The 17,837-nt window shown below is 40.6% G+C and overlaps 1 protein-coding gene across 1 annotated transcript in view; it reads left to right on the top strand.

The window, feature by feature from the left end:
- Window positions 1-574: 574 nt before the first annotated feature.
- mtss1 (MTSS I-BAR domain containing 1) overlaps window positions 575-17,837 on the top strand; it is a 65,948-nt gene continuing 48,685 nt past the window's right edge. The window contains 1 exon segment of the mRNA XM_084348999.1: window positions 575-1,431. Coding sequence (XP_084205125.1) covers window positions 1,360-1,431 — 72 coding nt within the window. The 5' untranslated portion in view covers window positions 575-1,359.

Consider the following 17,837-nt stretch of genomic DNA (forward strand, 5'->3'; position numbering starts at 1 on the left):
CAGTTTAAGACGTATTCAGATATTTTACTTACAATGAACAATACCACAGTGTAGAAATACTCTGTTACAAGTAAAAGTCCTGCATTCAGAGTTAAGATAAGATGAGATAAGATAAGATGAGATGAGATAAGATAAGATGAGATGAGATGAGATCAGGGAAACTTGCAAACAATACAGTACGAAAAGCAGCAGCACGTGTTGGTTGACTAAGAGAAATATTATACTCAAATAGATAAAGTATGACAATGAATCTGCCTCATTTTTTAAATTTTTTACTATACACTACCAGGTAGCTCATGATTTTCACCAAGGGATCAAGAAAGTCATATTTGTATTCATCATCATACATTATAATGTATTTATGGTAAATTTTAATAATAATAAAAAAAAGAATAATCAATAGAAATACTAAAATAAAGTAAAACTGTACTCAAATATACTTAGTTACTTTCCGCCATTGTTTGATTTCACTGTATGAAAGCAGCTACGCACATTTTGAGCGATGGACGAGAGGCGTTTTATTTTGAAACTCTTGGCCGGATGTGTTGCTTGTCACCGGGGCTAACATGGCGCGGTGTGCGGGGACTCGCGCACTCACTGTAGGTTAGGACTCCCGCTGGACCGACCGGAGCCGAGCGGAGCTGAGCGGCTGCCTCTCTCGGCAAAACTCGCAAGAAGAACCCCGTGAAATCACTCGGATACACTTCGACAAACAACGACTGGAGGATTTGCATCCGAGCGGGACCTCAGATAAGACCCGTATCGATTAATTTGGGCGAACTGATTGATCAACGGCTGTGTGTGTGTTTTCCTCTTGGAAAGCCAAACACACACACACACGCACACACACACTCAGTCACAGGTTGCTAGCGGAGTTGACGCTAACCTAGCTAGCCGAGTTAGCTAGCTGCGGTTAGCTGCGTTTTCCCTGCTTTACCCGCGACTTCAACCAGCCGGAGCTAAACTTAAAAAAACACTGTCAGACATTTTCCAGACGGCCTGCGCTATGATTCAGTCATGATGTGGTGTTTTTTCGGACGTTTATCAAGTTGGCCGGCTGGTAGCATCGGCTGACTAAAGCCTAACGTTCACTGAGAGTCTCGACCTGGATTTTTACTCCCGTGTGTGTTTTTCCTTCTTTCCCACTGCTGGTGTTTGGCTGTTTCTGTTTTTAAAGGTGGACTTTGCCCTCGGGGTGTTGTAACTCGCCCCCCCCTACCAAATAAAATAAAATAAAAAGCCTCCATTGATTCTTCTAGTGGAGTATTTCAAAACTTGGCTGGAAGCTTTTTTTTTTCTTTTCTTTTTTTCTTTGGGAGGTAAAAAGTTTGAGGAGGATTTTTCCGAGCCTGTGGAAAAATGGATGCGGGTATAGAGAAGGAATGCAGCGCCTTGGGAGGGCTTTTCCAGCTCATCATGAACGACATGAAGGTAAGAAATCTCATTAAATTAACTTTTGTGTTCCCTCCAGATCACCTCAGTGTGACCACTATCATGTTCTCTATTCATTTAGCCTTTTATACTCAAAACTCTCCATGTCTGCACTGCATTTTTAATTCATTTTCACAGGATTTCCCACATTTCTCTTCAATTCTTCTGTCTTTTGGTTGTTCTTATCTCATCTTTTCATGATTTTTGTCTTCTTTTAGCTCTTTACTGTAAAAGTCACTTGCTTTACAAACAGAGTAATGTCAAGTAAAACAAGTAGGTTTGTCTTCATTCATTCCGAGTGGAGTTTTTCCTGCATTTACACGTCCTCAGATATTAAAGCTGCACTATGTGGTGTTGGATGAAGACGTTTAAATCAGAAGAGAAAGATCTTCATTCATATAAACAAACGAAAGGGAAAAAACAAACTGACCTTAAAGGGGGCACGATGTCTTTTTGGTGCAGAAACGGAACACTGTTTGAGGCTAGAAAGGTGGCAGGGTCCGCCACATATAAACAAAGTGAAACAGTATGACATTGTGTTGTCCTTTTGTTTATTTAGTTTGTTTAGACATGAAAAAACTACATAGCGCAGCTTTAAAGGACAGCACAGTGTCATACTGTTTTACTTTGTTTACATGTGGCGGACCCTGCCACCTTTCTAGCTTCAAACGCTGTTCTGGGGAGCTTATTTTCTTCTGAGAACAGCTTGTTTATTCACTTATGAAGAAAACATATATTTCTGAGTTTGTACTCTCACCTCATTTAAATTCTGAGTTTGAATTTCTTCTCCAAAACTACAATGTCCCTGTTTTTTAAAGCTACAATCACAGACTGGAGACTTCATGCTAAGTCTGGTTAATGTGCTGAAAAGCTTTTACAATAATGCTGTAATGATGTTAAACCGATGTGAAATGTAAAATAAGGAGTCCCCTGAAATGAATGAGCAAGCTTGAAATATAGGTTATTATGGACTGGATTTAGAAGGAGTGGATGTGAGTGCTGGCGATGTTGATTGGGTAATGAATGAGCTGAGGTTAAAACTGGAAGTGGGCCATCTGAGAGGGTAACAGAGCTGGATGGGGGTGGATTTTACCAGCTGTGTGCTCTTTGATGTTTGTTAAGCAGGCTGCCCTTTGCTGCCTGTCTGTCTGTATGTCTGTTGGTCTGTGTTTCACTGCTCTCAGATGGTCATCGTTAGCGGCCTCTGTTTTCCAGTCGGCCCTGAACGCATCTTTTTGGGGCCAAATGGCCGGGGGAAGGCTCTGGTGTTCGTGAGGTTGTTGCTCCGACATTCACATGGCCAGTTTGAGTTTTTTTCACAAATAGATTGACGTTGGTGTGTTTACATTGGTCAATAAGCAACGAGAAATTACAGCACAGTGGAGTTAAACAAATACTGGTAAACACAGGATAAATCAATACATCAAGTGAATTCATTATTAATTGGTTATAAGATAAATGTCAGAATATCAGCTCATGACACGTCTGCCCACACCACACATTTAATGTTGTTGTGTTTGTGATCCATTTTAATTATCACTGGCTTTTAATTGTTTGTTTGTTTGTTTGTCATATCTTTGACTTGCGGACCGAAGCAAGACATTTGAGGATGTTGTCTTCGGCTTTGGGAAACACTGATCAATATTTTGTTTCACAATTTTCTGATATCTTATAGACCAAACAACTAATCAATGAATAGAATTAGTCATTGAAAGATTAAGTGACAATGAAAAAAATCCCTAGTTGATCAACAGAAAATGAATCTGCATCTATTTTGATAAATCATTCAGATTTGTCGTCAGTTTTTAAGCAAAATTGCCACTTATTAGATGTTTCTGCGGCAGTCTGACAGCTGAATATCTTTATTGTTGGTTCAACCGGATTTTTGGCTTTGTGAAATTATGTTTTACAGACCAAACATCTAATTGATAAGCAGCAGATTAATCAATAATGACAATAACTGCTCGTTGCAGCCCTAGTTGATATTAACAATCACAATATTTTGTGTTTTTTGTCATCAGCTTTTACCTAATAATTGAAATATCAATATGAGTGTTTGCCTCAGATATCCATTATTGGACAGGCTGTAATAATGAGTACTTATTGACTCTGTGTTACTGTCCAGACAACACAAAAACAGACACGTCAATACTTGTGCAACACATGTGACCCTACTGAAGTGATAATTAGTTTTCCACATGGTATCAGATTTAAAAAAACCCAAAAAAAACCCAGCATGGCCTCCTGAAAGTAAAAACTAGGAGACAGTTTTGTGCTTTGATTGTTTCTATTGTCAGAATATTTTTATGTTTTGATCTTAAATGTTCAATTCAGATACACAAAACTTCTGTAAGTGGACAAACTTCTTGTAAATTGTTAGTTTCAGCCTGATGACAGCCACCTGTCGATGACGAGGTACACATTCGTGAGATTTGATCATTCACATAGTCAATGCTCCTATAGGCTACCTGCTCCTCTGTGGCAAACTTTGATTTGCAAAGATGTCAGCTAGTATAAAAAACGTTGACGCTGCTGAGTTTCAAGTTGTAAACCAGTAGACAAGAGGGTAATAAGTTCACTGGCATCAGTAGTCCAATTAAAGGACCCGAAACAATGATTAAATATTAATAACACAACTGCCAACGATGACTCATCAGAGCGGTGCTGCTGTTAAAGACACATACAGAGGGAGTAGTCTGAGTCTATAAAACCTTTCTATAGCAAAGAGATCCGTCACTGAGATATTATACAGGATAATGTGATAACTTTCGGTGCAAGAGGGGATTATGGACAACAACCTGCAAACAAACCTGAAGCAGCTAGAGCTGCAATAATTAGCTGCATTTATTTATCTTTTATGACAGTAAATGAAGAGGCTTTGGGCCGGGACTGTTGGACAAAAGAAGCAATTAGAAGCCATCACTCTGATGAGCATTTGCCAAAATGTTTTGACATTTTTTTTAGGCTAAATGATTAATCGATTAAGTAAAGTGAAGTATGGTGGACTCACTGGAAGTCTGCAGAAAGTCCGCCTGAGGGCCCTTGTGGACTGGATGACTTGTGACTTTGGACCCACAAGTCTGCAAGTGCGGTGAAATCTTTTTTTTACTTACCACTCCTAGATTTCAATCGTACCTTTGACAAAGCTGGTGAATGCCATAAATTCTCTTGAATCGCTCGTGCGTGCAGTTGAAGAAAAAATCTTTAGACGTTTGTCTAAGCTTCCTATGTGGAAATGAACCGCAGATGATGATTCAGTCTTAAGACACACAGTAATATTGTGTAAGAGAGGATCTTAAGATGAATCACAGAAATCATTGAATCCCTGCTGTGTGCACTGCTGCTAATGCTTTGTGTTTTTAACAACAGATGTCACATTTTTATAGACTGACACCTTTGAGTTTCATCTCCACCCTGATTCAGACAGGAAGGTCACCCCGCTGTTATCAGTGACAGTACGTCAACCGAAATCCGCGGGTTGGACCTCTGTAAGATGAAGAATATGAGCAGAACGAGGCCGTCCTCATTTCACTGTGCAGTTAAAACATTTTGGATCGAACGTGATGGAACTTGCAGACGTCCTGTGGTGAGAACAGTGAGCACAGAACACATGAGTCACTTCTGCTGTCAGATAACAGGGAACAGGGATGGTTATGGTGGATTGTGTGTGTCAGTGTGTGTTTGTGTGTGTGAGATTCAGTCCTTGTGGTATCATATCCTGATATTTCACCAACATGGCAAAGAACCAATGGGGGCACTCCTGCCATCTGCCCCGCACGCACACAATTCATGTCTAATTAAATAGAGAGTTGCTGTTCGGATAAATCTCTCCTCGGGGCATCGCAACACGCCTCACGCTCCGAATCAGTCAGTAGACATGAAGGCAAGGCACAGAGGCTTGTTGCAGATTACAGGTCATTTAGTGAATTAACCAAGCAGCAGTTTAAAGTAAGGCAGGAGATTTTTGTATCATTGTGACACGAATCCACAAAGATAATACTTTGATTACAGTGGGCTTGCTGCAGGAGTTGGCGTTACCAGTGTGTTTTTCTTAAATGAATACTTTGTCACAGACGCTACAATTATAAAGGTGGTTGCCCCGTGCAGCAGCAAAGAGCAGCAGGGGTCACATTTCACTGATCATGTGACAAGAATAAGGGGACGGCACGACAGCGGTGGAGGACTAGTTGTCAGAGTGAAAAGCAACAGCGTCTGTTTGGCAATATTTCAGATTTAAACCCTAAAGGAAGGGAAAGGGGGGCTAGTTTCTTCACTGAGAAGTTGGAGGTGTGCAGCCTGTGCCTGCATCTCTTCATCTAACAGCTCCCTCTTGTTCCATTACAGGGTTCCCGCGGGGTCTTAAAAAGTCTTAAAAGCATTGAATTTATGAATTTGGAAATAATACCTTAAAAAGACTTGAAAAAGTCTTGAATTTTGATATCTGGGTCTTAAATTTTGTGCTGTATGTAACTTCTCCGTATCGCATTTTTCGTCAAAAGTTTCATTTGCATGGATTAAAGTCCTCCGTCGCTACGATGGATTTCCGTCATTCAAACTTGTGAGATCACTGTAGATCAGAGGAGAACTGTTGGCTGATGTTTATTGACAGATTGTCACACTCTACAGCCAATGGTATCGTTAACAGCGTGTGCTCACCTGACCAATGACAGTGTAGAGACCCACCTGGGGCGGGATCTCAACACGGAGCGGCGCTAAAGTTTAGCTGCTTAGCTAGCAGGGACTCGTCGCGCTGCTACGTTATCAGCTGAGTTTAGTCAGCACGTGAGAACTCGTCTGACACGGAGAGTCTCCTGTTGTGTGCTACATGTGTGAAACAACAACTATAGTCTGGACTTTGTCTGCAGTGTATCTGTGTAAACGGCTTCATTCAGCGTCTCTCCCTCCCCTCTGGCACCGTGAGTTACCATGGTTACAGGACCGCCCTGAAACTTTATAATGATGATCAATAAGAAGTGTTTGGTTAGTTTGACTGTACAGAGTCATGAATGTAGCCTGATTGTAGCTCAATGCTTAAATCTTGTATTATAACATACAGAGCAAAGCCTCAGAACTTCTTTGATTATTAACATGTTAGTGATGACAGAAAGTGAGAACTCGCCATCAGACTGACAAGGCTGCATAAGTTGCTGTTTGTATGATGTATTTTTCTGTTAAACGATAAGAGGCTCACTGTAAACAATATTATTAATAATAATTAATGATAATGATGATGAGAAGAAGTAGAAAAATAGCGTGCTGAAAAGTTCTGTAGATGGTTGATTATTTGAAAGAGTAAAACCTGAGAGAAGCTTGGCAAAAAAAAGGCACAGATTGATTTCATAGATTGAAAATTACATTGAATAGACAAAAACATTTTAACTGTGTATAGAACAGCTGTTCAGATCATCCTCCTGTAAAACACTGTCAAATATTTAAACTTGATGTCTGCAATAAAAAAAGAATATGGTGTGGGGTGAGGCTGTAAATCTCAAACTTATTTTTTTAGCACGTGTCAAGTAAAATGCCCTGTAACATGTTTCACAAATTACAAATTGGGAATATGACTTGGCTACAGCTCGAAAAAACATTTCAGTCAAAAGATTTTTTTTTGCTTTAATCCATGCATTTGTCAACCACTATTATTTTGATCAAAGAACGTAAATAAAGAGCGGCTGAAACATAGACTGTATGGACGGAACCAATAATAGCGAACGCAACGCAGCCCAAGTGAAATTGCTCAGAACGCTAGATTTACGCCAGTAAATCACATTGAGACATCTCTTTTGAGTACTGTGGACGTCTTTTGTTTGTTAAATAAATTAACACTCCGAAATTCAAGGATTTCATTCTTTTTTGCCGCTAGGGCCGTGAAATAGGCAGAAAAATAGGTATTAATTTTTGATATGAATGGTCTTAAAAAGGTCTTAAAAAGTCTTAAATTTAACTTGAAGAAACCTGTAGGAACCCTGCATTACTCCCACAGACTTAATAAAACTAACCCCTGGCGTAATTAAATCTCCTGTTAGTAAGAAAGTAATACTGACGCTTTTGGATTGTAGGCTGGGTCGGCCGCCGCCTGAAAGTGTCAGTATTTGATGTGTTGCGAAGGAGACCATCTTACTAACAGGAGCTTTGAAATCGACCTGCTGTCAATAAATGCTGGAAAAAAGTGTTGTTTTGCTCCGGAGGCACTTTTTTTTAGCCTCCTTCACAAAAAACATCAGCTTGCGTTTCGCCAGTTAAATGCTTTTAATGTGAAGCTGCAGCAGTGGGAAACGTTTGGTTTCATTGGCAGTAAATCAATACAGTTCTCAGCAGATAGTGAGCACCTTCCCTGAAAAAAGCCTGACGTGCCTGGTGACTCCCGTGTTGTCACAAGCTTGCTACTCGGTGGGAAACCTTTGTTTTGAGTACAATGTACAATGGACTAAAATGTGTTAAAACAATTGTGGCCTGAAGTGTATTTATAAATCATAATATTGTCAAGATCATACTTTGTTTACTGTGGCACCATTCCTCTGTGGTGCTTTGTGGTCATGATTACGTTCATTTTGTTAACAGAAAAATATTTCTTATAGCATGTTTGCTCAGCAAAGTAACACAGACAATATCAATTTGGTTTGACATCAGAAGTGCTAGTTTTCAGGAATTCAAACAATATATAGCCCTCGTCAAAACAGAGAGTTACTTAATGTATACATCAGATATGGAGTGCTCAATGAAACATAAAGGTATGAGTGTGGGCTTGCAGAAAAATGCTTTTTTTTAATAAGAAACATAAACTTTGGTGCAGATGATTTAGTGACCACACTTTCAGTTTCTGCTGCTTGTCCTGAGGCTTAAATTGGATGTCTGTGCTGTAAATATGTCGTACTGACAGTCCACAGCTCTTATGGGATAACCCACACTTTTTAAATATACACACAGGTGTGACAGCCTCACAACTGGTCAGTCGTCTTGAGACTGTCTGTTTGAGTGAGGAAAACATTTATTAAAATTGTAAATCCGGCCTTATTGCCCGGCCTGATCCAACTTCCTGTAAGAAAGATGTCATAGTTTGGATCCTGAAGCAGCTTCATGAGACCTTCCAGTCCTCCTGGAGAGAGACAGACAGCTTATTGATTTCTGTCTCAGCTATATCAGGAGTGACATTATGAGCCATCGACCTCCCACACCCCTCCATCCCTGCTCTCATCCGTCTCTCCATCCTGACGTGCTCAGTACATTCCTCCACTTTCACTCGTCCAGCCTCACGTTTCCTCCATTTTCCATCTTTTTTCTCTTTAGTCACTTCTTCTTTCCCCTCTCCTACCACAATCCTTGTTTTCTCCCATTTATCATCCATGCTTTCTCGTTGAGTTCTTCCTCTTCTCCTCCCACCTGCTCCTCCTGATGTAATTCGCCGTTCACGAGGATTTGATTAGTGCTCGAGTATTACATTTATTCTCCTCGTTAATTTGACTTTAAAGGAAAATGCCACTCAAAACAACATCGACCTGCCCTCCTTCCCCCGTAATGCATTAAGTGAAAGTGTGTGTGTGTGTGTGTGTGTGTGTGTGTGTGCACTGAAGGTGAACTGAATAAGATGTCAGCAGTGTGTGTGTAGAATAGCAAATAGCTTTCAGCCGTGTTCAGTTTCTACATGGACACACACACACACACACACACACACACACACACACACACACACACACACACAGAGTAAACAATGGATAAAAACTGCATTACTGTATTTTATACTCAGGAGTGACTATAGATAATTAACTGTGTGCATGAGAGAGACAGTGTGTGTGTGTAAGGTAAAATAGAGGTATTTCCCACACGTGCACAATAACATCAAACTCGCACACACACGTATACACTAGGACTTTATATTGCAGTGTTTTGTGTTTTTTGCGGTGACTGTATTATATCATGGTATCATAAAAACAGAAGGGTTTTTCCTCTTCAACATGATTCTGCTTGTTTTCACTCTATTGGCAATTTAAGACGGGAACACGTCTTAAAGAAAGAAAGATTTAAGAAGAAGAACACATTTAGAGTTATATAATTATATTGTATAAGGCTACATGTGTTTTGGGAGGAGTAGCCTGCTTGATGTAGGTTAATTAGTCAAAGTAATGTGATTCATTCTCTGAGTGAGACAAGGGGTGGTGTTTTTTAAGACAATTTTTAACCTCAACAGCATTTATTTGTAGAAAACCCAAAGAATATTTATTGAAGTGCAGTAATCAGCACGCCTCGGGGCTTGTCTATCATGTACATTTACATTCAGGGATCACGGAGCGGCTTTCGTAACGGTAACAACAGGCTGAGCTGTGTTGCAGAATTAAATTCCACAAAGATCAGCGTGACAAAACATTTTCCCAAATCTAGCCGACTGCTGTGGGTAATTAATCGGCTCCAAACGAAGCTTAACGCTCTTTCTCAACGTTTCTTTTGACCGTCCCTTAATACTAAATACCCAAACTTTGCTCACGCCTGCGACAGTAGAGGGAAAATAGCAAAACGTGCCGCAGTGAAGTTAGTTTTAAATTGGCTGACGCTGCTGGATCGAGAGTAAATGTCTGTACAGTATCCAACCTAAAACTGACTTCACTGCGGCAAACTTGTACCAATTCTTGAGTTTGAGTTTTAAAACATATTAACTATATAACATACAATAACTATTTATGTTGCTGTCCTCCATCGAAGAGAAATGATTAGCGAGCACATATAAGAGTTTTCCAGTTGTCGTGGGGTCATTTCCATCACAGTTAAAGTGAATCCACTGGGTCTTTACTTCCTGAGATGGTGGGAGTAGATGAAGACGTTTGTGTTGGTTCTTGCAGATGACAGCAGAGAAATCGCTTCCACATGTGTCTGTTTTTAAGTGGATATTAGCGAGGGAAGCAGTAGCCACTGGATGAAACTTGACTGCATGTTACGGCAGGCACACACTTTTTTAATATGCTAAAACATTTATGACAGTGTTGCAAAATCAGTGTCGCAGCAGAAAGTTGGGAAACGGGAACACTGCCCACCTGCAGTAAACACTCAAACACACCTTACAATGACAAGCCATAATGTGATGTGATGTCATCGAGGCTTAGTCACATCGCTTATATGATACTATGATGAGACTTTATAGTTTCTGATTGTGTGTGTGTGAGTGTGAGTGTGAGTGAGTGGTTGAATCCACAGAAGTCTCAGTGCTGACAGGAAAATAGGCAGCCTCAGGTGAATGTGGGCGTGGACACACACAGTCACAATTGGCTGCAAAACTGAACAGGACAAAGAGAAGGAAGTGACGGTGGAGGAAGCCAAAGCTATGGTGCGTTCAGGTGCTCCTCAGCTTCTAATCAATCAATTTGAACTTTGTCACGAGGAAGACAGATGAAATAAACTCGGTTAAAGAAGGCTGCTTTTTTCCAACTGCATTACGAGAGGCCTTTTAGATCAGATAGATCCTTTCTGACATGTTTAGTGTAGAAATCCAGACTTTTGGAGCATTCAGCTCATCGATTGGGACGCAGCCAGAGACTTGATGGAAAGTTTGGAGGGAAGGCAGAGAGATGGATGAACATGAGTCAACAGGTAGAGAGAGATGGAGGTGATGAGGCAGTATGGATGACTGCAGTTCAATAGAGGGTGTGGATTTATAAAACACACACACATACACACAGACTGATAACGCTGCCTACCCTCAGCAGGACCCACATGTTGAAGACTGTGAGGGCTTTTCCAGGTGGAGATCCATGAACAGATGTTCAGGGATTTTAAAAAGGAAATCTCATCTTTCAACGGAAACATTTTATCAATGGAAGGTGGAGAAAATAAATTGTGCAGAGTTAAATGTTTGGAATGGAAATTGGGTTCATTTCTTTTCTACAGTGAAGTGTTTTTTTGTTTGGAAGGAATTGATGTTGGGCAGTTTTATTAGCTGCTGGAAATAACTTTTAAAAACCGAGAATTGTATTAGTCCAGCCTTTGGATTTGACAGATTTTGCTGGATAACTGTAGCTGTGTTTTCCAATCTTGACCTAAGAATTGTATTGGAGACGGATGCAGAATCGGATACAAAGACAAAGAGATAAACAAATGGTATGCAAAGGAAAGGATCATAGAGGATCGCCACGTGGAGATCAGCTGCCACCTACTTCCTCTTCTCCACACCAACAGAGCCCATGGCAACACTCTGGCAAACGGACAAATGATAGAAAGGAGGGCGATAAGAAAAGAACAGAAAATATTATGAATTATGAATTAATTCTCAAGCTTTTGAGTTGGATTTGAATAGAAAACCACTAGAAAGTCCATCTTGACTTGTGACTCACTTGGAATCAACTTCATAATTCAGCAACTAACAACAGAAACCTGAGGTGCACAGTCTCAAATGGATGAGCACAGCAACGTTTTTTACTTTATATAATTCAAAAACTGCTGGTGAGTTTGCATAAACAGTTCTTTTTGGACTTTGGGTTAGAAGTGTTTTTTGTTCGGTCATTTATTGAAACAGCAACTTATTCATGCTGCTTCTGCTGCGTACTAGTTTGAGAGTAAGCATCATGATGATGTCCAGTGTCATCAAAAGCATAAAAATGCTAACTGTAAGGGGTATTCTGGTGCCTTTCGGGTTTAAGGCTCCAACTATGAACAGCAGTGACCCCAGTCTGAGCCCATCTGGCAACCTTTGTCACACATCTCTCCCCATCACTCTCATTCCTCTCAAGTAGAGCATGACATGCCCCTCAAAATACTTAAAATACTAACAGTTTTCATTGAATACCAAAACGTGCAGACATTTTCCTCTGCTCCTGATTCTTATCTAAAATCTGCAGTCATTCACAGTTGCGTCAGGAGGCAAATTTATATGAGCAAAGGCAATCAGTCTCTACAGTTTGACGTCTGACCATGTAAACAAACTCCAAGTAAAATTTGTTTTGGTTTTGGTTACTGAAACACTTCATGCACGTAAAAACATGTTACAACAAACTCATTGCTAATTAGGGAAATGTTAAGGGCTTTGGAGCAGTTATATTTGCCAGAACTATGAAAGTGTAAAGTTAAGTAAGATTTCCTGTATCTGTGTTTTTGAATCCGTATCGTTACAGAGGAAAAACGTCTTCCTTTGTGTGTTAAGATCGTCATGACACAGCGCCACAGACTCTTTTGCTTGTCTAGTCGGTAGGTGTGAGAAGCTGTGAGGAATTTGCTGGTGATGCTTCATGTCTGTCATTCTGCTGCTAACCTGTCTGTGTGACATCCAGTTGACCTGTCTGCAGGCGAGACGGAGAGAGAAAAAGGGTTAAAGAAAGAAAGAATCTTTCGTCTCGTCACTGCAGACTGAATGTTTTCAGTTTTCACCACCAGATTTTATTCTGGAGATCGATCGTTTGAGCCGATTTGCCTATAAAATATACCAAACTTTGTGAACAGCCCAACTATTTTAGAGATAGGAGATCGCATGCTTAGCAACCCCTAATACCACATTAACAGGAAGAACAACAAAGCTAATGGGAGCGATCTGCCTGCTGTTGGTATTAAAGAATAAAAAGATTATGAGTTATGTAAGAACGATAAGAGGAATGAGAAGTCCAAGCTCTCCTCTCTGTTTGTCTCTCTTAATAAAAACCTCATTGTTTCTCTTATAAAGAAGCAGGCAGTCGACTGAGTTGAGCACATAGACTTCACTGAACAAACCATTAACCTGGTGTTGACACACCCTTCCCGTCTACTTTCCCCTCTCTTTCTCCTCTTTCCTCTTTCTCTCTTTGAGTTAACCAATGTTGCTCAAACACGTTAAACAAACCATCAACCTGCTGTTTGAACAGCCTCAACCTCTCTCTCTCTGTTGCTTCAATATGGCGACTGTTTGCCTGAAACATAACTGCTAGGGCAGCGGTCAAAATGGGCCGTTTCTTTGTTTTTAATATGTATTTTGGGTGATATAGTGTGTATATAGCGAGTCTTTTTATGACGACTATATATCTGTGAGACGTTTTAAAGATTTACGCCTTCAATAGGAGCCAACGGGCTCGGGGCACAGGCAGAGAATAAAGTCATATAGTGTTGAGAGATCGACTCACATGTTGTTGCGTTTGGTCTGTTCATGAAAGTAATTGACAACAAGAGCAATAAAGCCTGAATGAAATGTCAGATACAGACATGAGGGAATGAAATGCACACACAAAGTCTTGACAGTATTACCTTTATGTTTTTTTCTCCTTTTTAAAAGGAAGGTAAACCAAAAGTGATAGTTGTGATACCTCTCTGGTGTGTAGTCATGCTAAAACTGGTTTCAGAGGAATTTGCACCATCACATTCTTTTGGCAACTCCCTCCTCCGCTCTGTGACAGTCGGTGATTTGTGATGAGATGGTCATCAATATTCCCATAAATCACATCCCAGCTCGTTTCCCCCCTCCTGCAATCAGTGAGTCAGAAGGAGTCATTTCTCAGTCAACACTGTGGGAGAAAATCTGACACAGACATGACTTCCACTGACATCAGAGCTTTTTATTTTATATTTTCAAAGTGATGGATGTAGGACGAGCACAGCGCAGGAGATTTTTGTAATGAGGAAGTGAACATTTAAACAACCGACCAGTGTTTGTAGTCCCAGTGTATTCTTATCACCTGTTTGGCTGCCACACAGCACAAGTGGCAGGTCAGCAAAGTAGGAATTATGCTTCACATAACAGTTCTGCAGATTTGTGCGGAGGAGGGTGTTCACAGCACAGGACTTAAGCCCTGATTAACCAGTGGCTGATGTTTTTTGGTGAGTGGCAACAAAAAGTACCAGTTGCACTCCTGTGAGCGACAGTTAGCTATGTTTGAACTGACCTGCTGCCGACGCCCGCTGGATATTGAGCAGACACCCACTTTTATCTGAGTATTTGAGTTTGTTCGTTAAATGGATGTTATATTGTTTATATTTAGAAAGAGACAAAAGGGCTTAGATAATACAGTGATGGAAGAGAGAGAGACAAAATGGCTGTTTACAATATTGTGCTGACCCAACAGCACCCTGCCTGGTTCATAGTATTTACAGAGTATAAAATCTGCTTCCTGTTTACAACAGCATGCACATGCCCAATGTATGTGAATAGTCAGAGGATATGTGCGGGTGTATGGACAGAGATTATTTCTAAAACACTCGTCTGGACGGAGGTCGTTTTTTTTAAATCCCTGTGTGGACCAGGCCTCAGTATCTGCTTAAGTTGCTGATGGTCCAGGGAGACATGAACAAGCTACAACTAATGAGAGCAGACACTCCTCTCCTGTCTCCCTCTGTCATCAGCCTCATCATTCATGTATTTGTATGGAGTGGGCTCAATATTGGCCGATAGTTTCTATCAGAATACATACACATAAGCTGTTCAGTGTTTGTAACCGTGTTGCTGAAACCCAATGCGAGCAGACAGTTTCATGTGTTTGCACAAACAACTCGGACCACGTCATTCCTGTGTCACGTCTTGCATGTGTGATCTTGTAATGGGGGACACCGTGTCACTGATCAGTCACGTAGTGAGCAGAAGACTCCTGATACAAGACATAAACTTGTGCAGTGTGAACAGCACAGCGATCTGATGACTTTGAAAGCTGTATACTCTCACCAAGGTTGTAGAGGAGCTGACGCACATACGTCCCAAATCACAAAAATTCTTTGCGCAGCGTTGCCTGCGAAACAAGCCGATTGATTGAGCCAGCAATCCTGTCAGGCGGCAGGTTAAAAGAGGACAGCCTTGAACAACATATGAGTACAGATACTGTCCTCTCTGCAGGTATCCTGAGGGTGAACACTTCAACTGGCTCACTGGAATTTATTTTCTTTCCACTGAAAAATACTTAAGCTCTCAGTAATTGTCACACCTCCTCAAACTGTTGTCGGATTATCTGGAAGTTAACAAACGCACAAACACTCAATCACAAGTACTTGGCAGTCAGCTGAATGCATGACTGCACATGCTCGAGGTATGACAGAAAGCCGTAAACACCCACACAACAAAAATCACGAGCAAGTATTCACACACATTTATACCAACATACAGTAACAACGTGTTTCTGAGGCAGTTGGAACAGTTTCAACGCTGCTGGTGATTATTATCTATTATCAGTTATCTATTTGATTGTGGTTCATCCGCTCACGCTACTCTGAGCTTCAAGTTGAACATGTTTAGCCACCGCAGTGTGCAGCGTGTGTGTTTTATTGTGGAAATGTGCCTTGAAAACACACCTAATGTTTATAATGACACTATAAGAACACTTATTTACTCATTGCACATTCAATATTTTGGGGTTTTAGTCAGACAAAACCAGCACGTTGAAGAAGTTGCCTTGAAAAAAATTATGAAAGACTTTTAAAACTATTTTCTCACGTTGATTTATAATAAAAAAATAAATGTTAGTTGTCTTTCTTGCTGACTGACTGACTGAACAAATGAAAGAATCACCAGCTCATTGGCTGAATGACTAAATAAGGTCTTTCTTGAGTCAGTCAGGACAAAAGTCAACAGGGGAGCGTTCTCACTTTCCTGACATGTCACGCCGGTCTTTCCTCCTCTGTCTCTCTTCTCTCTGTCGGTCAGTCGAGCAAGTCAGGATTATCATGGTAGGATTAGACACTGAAGGCAGGTGACAACACTCACAAAGAGACTATAAGTAACCGTATACCTGGTCATGCTGTCTGGTCGACTAGGCAGATAGGGTGACAGCTCTGTATATCTTCTATACATGGAGAGCTCCGGCTCTGTGAATAGAGTTTACTGTGTCAGTGCCAGCGGAGCATGGAGATGGTTTCCACTCATCTTTTCAGGCAGGTACTGAAGCAGTTTATGAAGAAAATACAATTTACCTCAACCAACACGGATAAAAGCAACCAATGTTTTACTTTTGAGAGCCGGAAAATGTATTTGTTCAATAGATATTTGGTATTTTAACTTTAAAAAACAAGATTTTTCAATTAATCAGATTTGTCATCAATTCATCTCGTGCAAGTAAACAGTTTAATTGACTGTCCTCTTTACCAGTACACAAAACTAATCTATTATTCTTTTTTTATATATATATATATTTCATAGAATATTGGCATTAGGACTTCAGCCAGCAATTATTGTCAATTGTTATTTTGATTATTTTCACGATTAATCAATGAATGAAATGAAAAGTTTTCAAAAATTATGAAAAATGCTCATCACAACCTCCCAGAGCCCAAAGTGACATCTTCAGATTGCTTCTTTTGTTCAACCAACAGTCCACAGAGTGGTGTGCGTGTTGACTTTAACTCATGTTACAGAATTATAGCTAAGATAAATACTGAGCGGGTCGTTTTACTGTTGAAACACTGTCCCTGTTTTACCTCACCTTGGCTTTTCCATACCACAATTTCTTGTTTGTTATTGACCAATATCTAAGCCAACACTTAAATCTCCCTGATGACCTAATGCAGATTTATTAGTCAGGCTCTGAAATTAATTGTGCTTCTTTTCAAACAATCGCCTTTACTTTTGACTCGGGCTTCCCCCTTAAAGTCAATGACCCCGAGTCGAACCACAATTTGTCAGTCCTCACAGTTCAAAGACCCGAGTAGTTCGCTCAGACTAACTCTGCCTTCCAGTCAGTCGAAAGTTGAAATTTCCAACTTCCTACCTCCAAGCGTTCCAGGTGTACGACCTCGACCTTTGGGAACAGTTGAACTGTCAGAAGTGCTGCCTCCTTACATATATACTTGAAATAGAGGAGGGAAAATCAGCATGAGGTATCAGATGCTATTATCAATTTCAGTCCAGGTAACCTTTATACTTGGGAATGTATCCAACTATTCCTTTTACTAGCCTCATAAAAATACTTAAGTCTACTAACACATGCTACCACTCTCATCATGGATGCTACCATTGGTGAGTGACATCCGACAACTGCCGCTTCATAAAGTCGGGGAAGATTTCTAGTGGGAGGTAAGAAAGTCTCGAGTTTTACTTGTCTGGAACACAGCGTATCATTTAATTAATTATGTTGTTCAGTCACTACCTTTATGATATTTCCTACTTCTGAGAACAGACGGCTGCTTTGTTGGCAGCTGTCAGGGAACCGTCTGAACACCATCAGCGACCCTTGTGGTTCCCAGGACCCTAATTTAGTAACCGCTGCTCTAAAGCTCTCAGTATCGAGCTTCAGCTGACCCTCATAGTCTGTCTGTGGTGTTTTCAGTCTCGCTGCTGCAGAACCACCGCTGGAATATTTTGTCTGCGACTGACTGTGACATTCCTGGCAGTCACAACAAATCCTGACAGAATTTAAGGTTTAGGCGAGAAGTGGCGAGGGAACAAGAGGGGCCTTCCAAGAGCTGCACAGACTGAAATATAAGCAGCAGAGAGGTTTTGGAGCATACGCTCGTAGTTTGTACTTTGATACTCTAGTGCAGACTGA

This window comes from Pagrus pagrus (genome assembly GCF_965226575.1).
Source record: "Pagrus pagrus genome assembly, chromosome: 3".
NCBI classification, from domain to species: Eukaryota; Metazoa; Chordata; class Actinopteri; order Spariformes; family Sparidae; genus Pagrus; species Pagrus pagrus.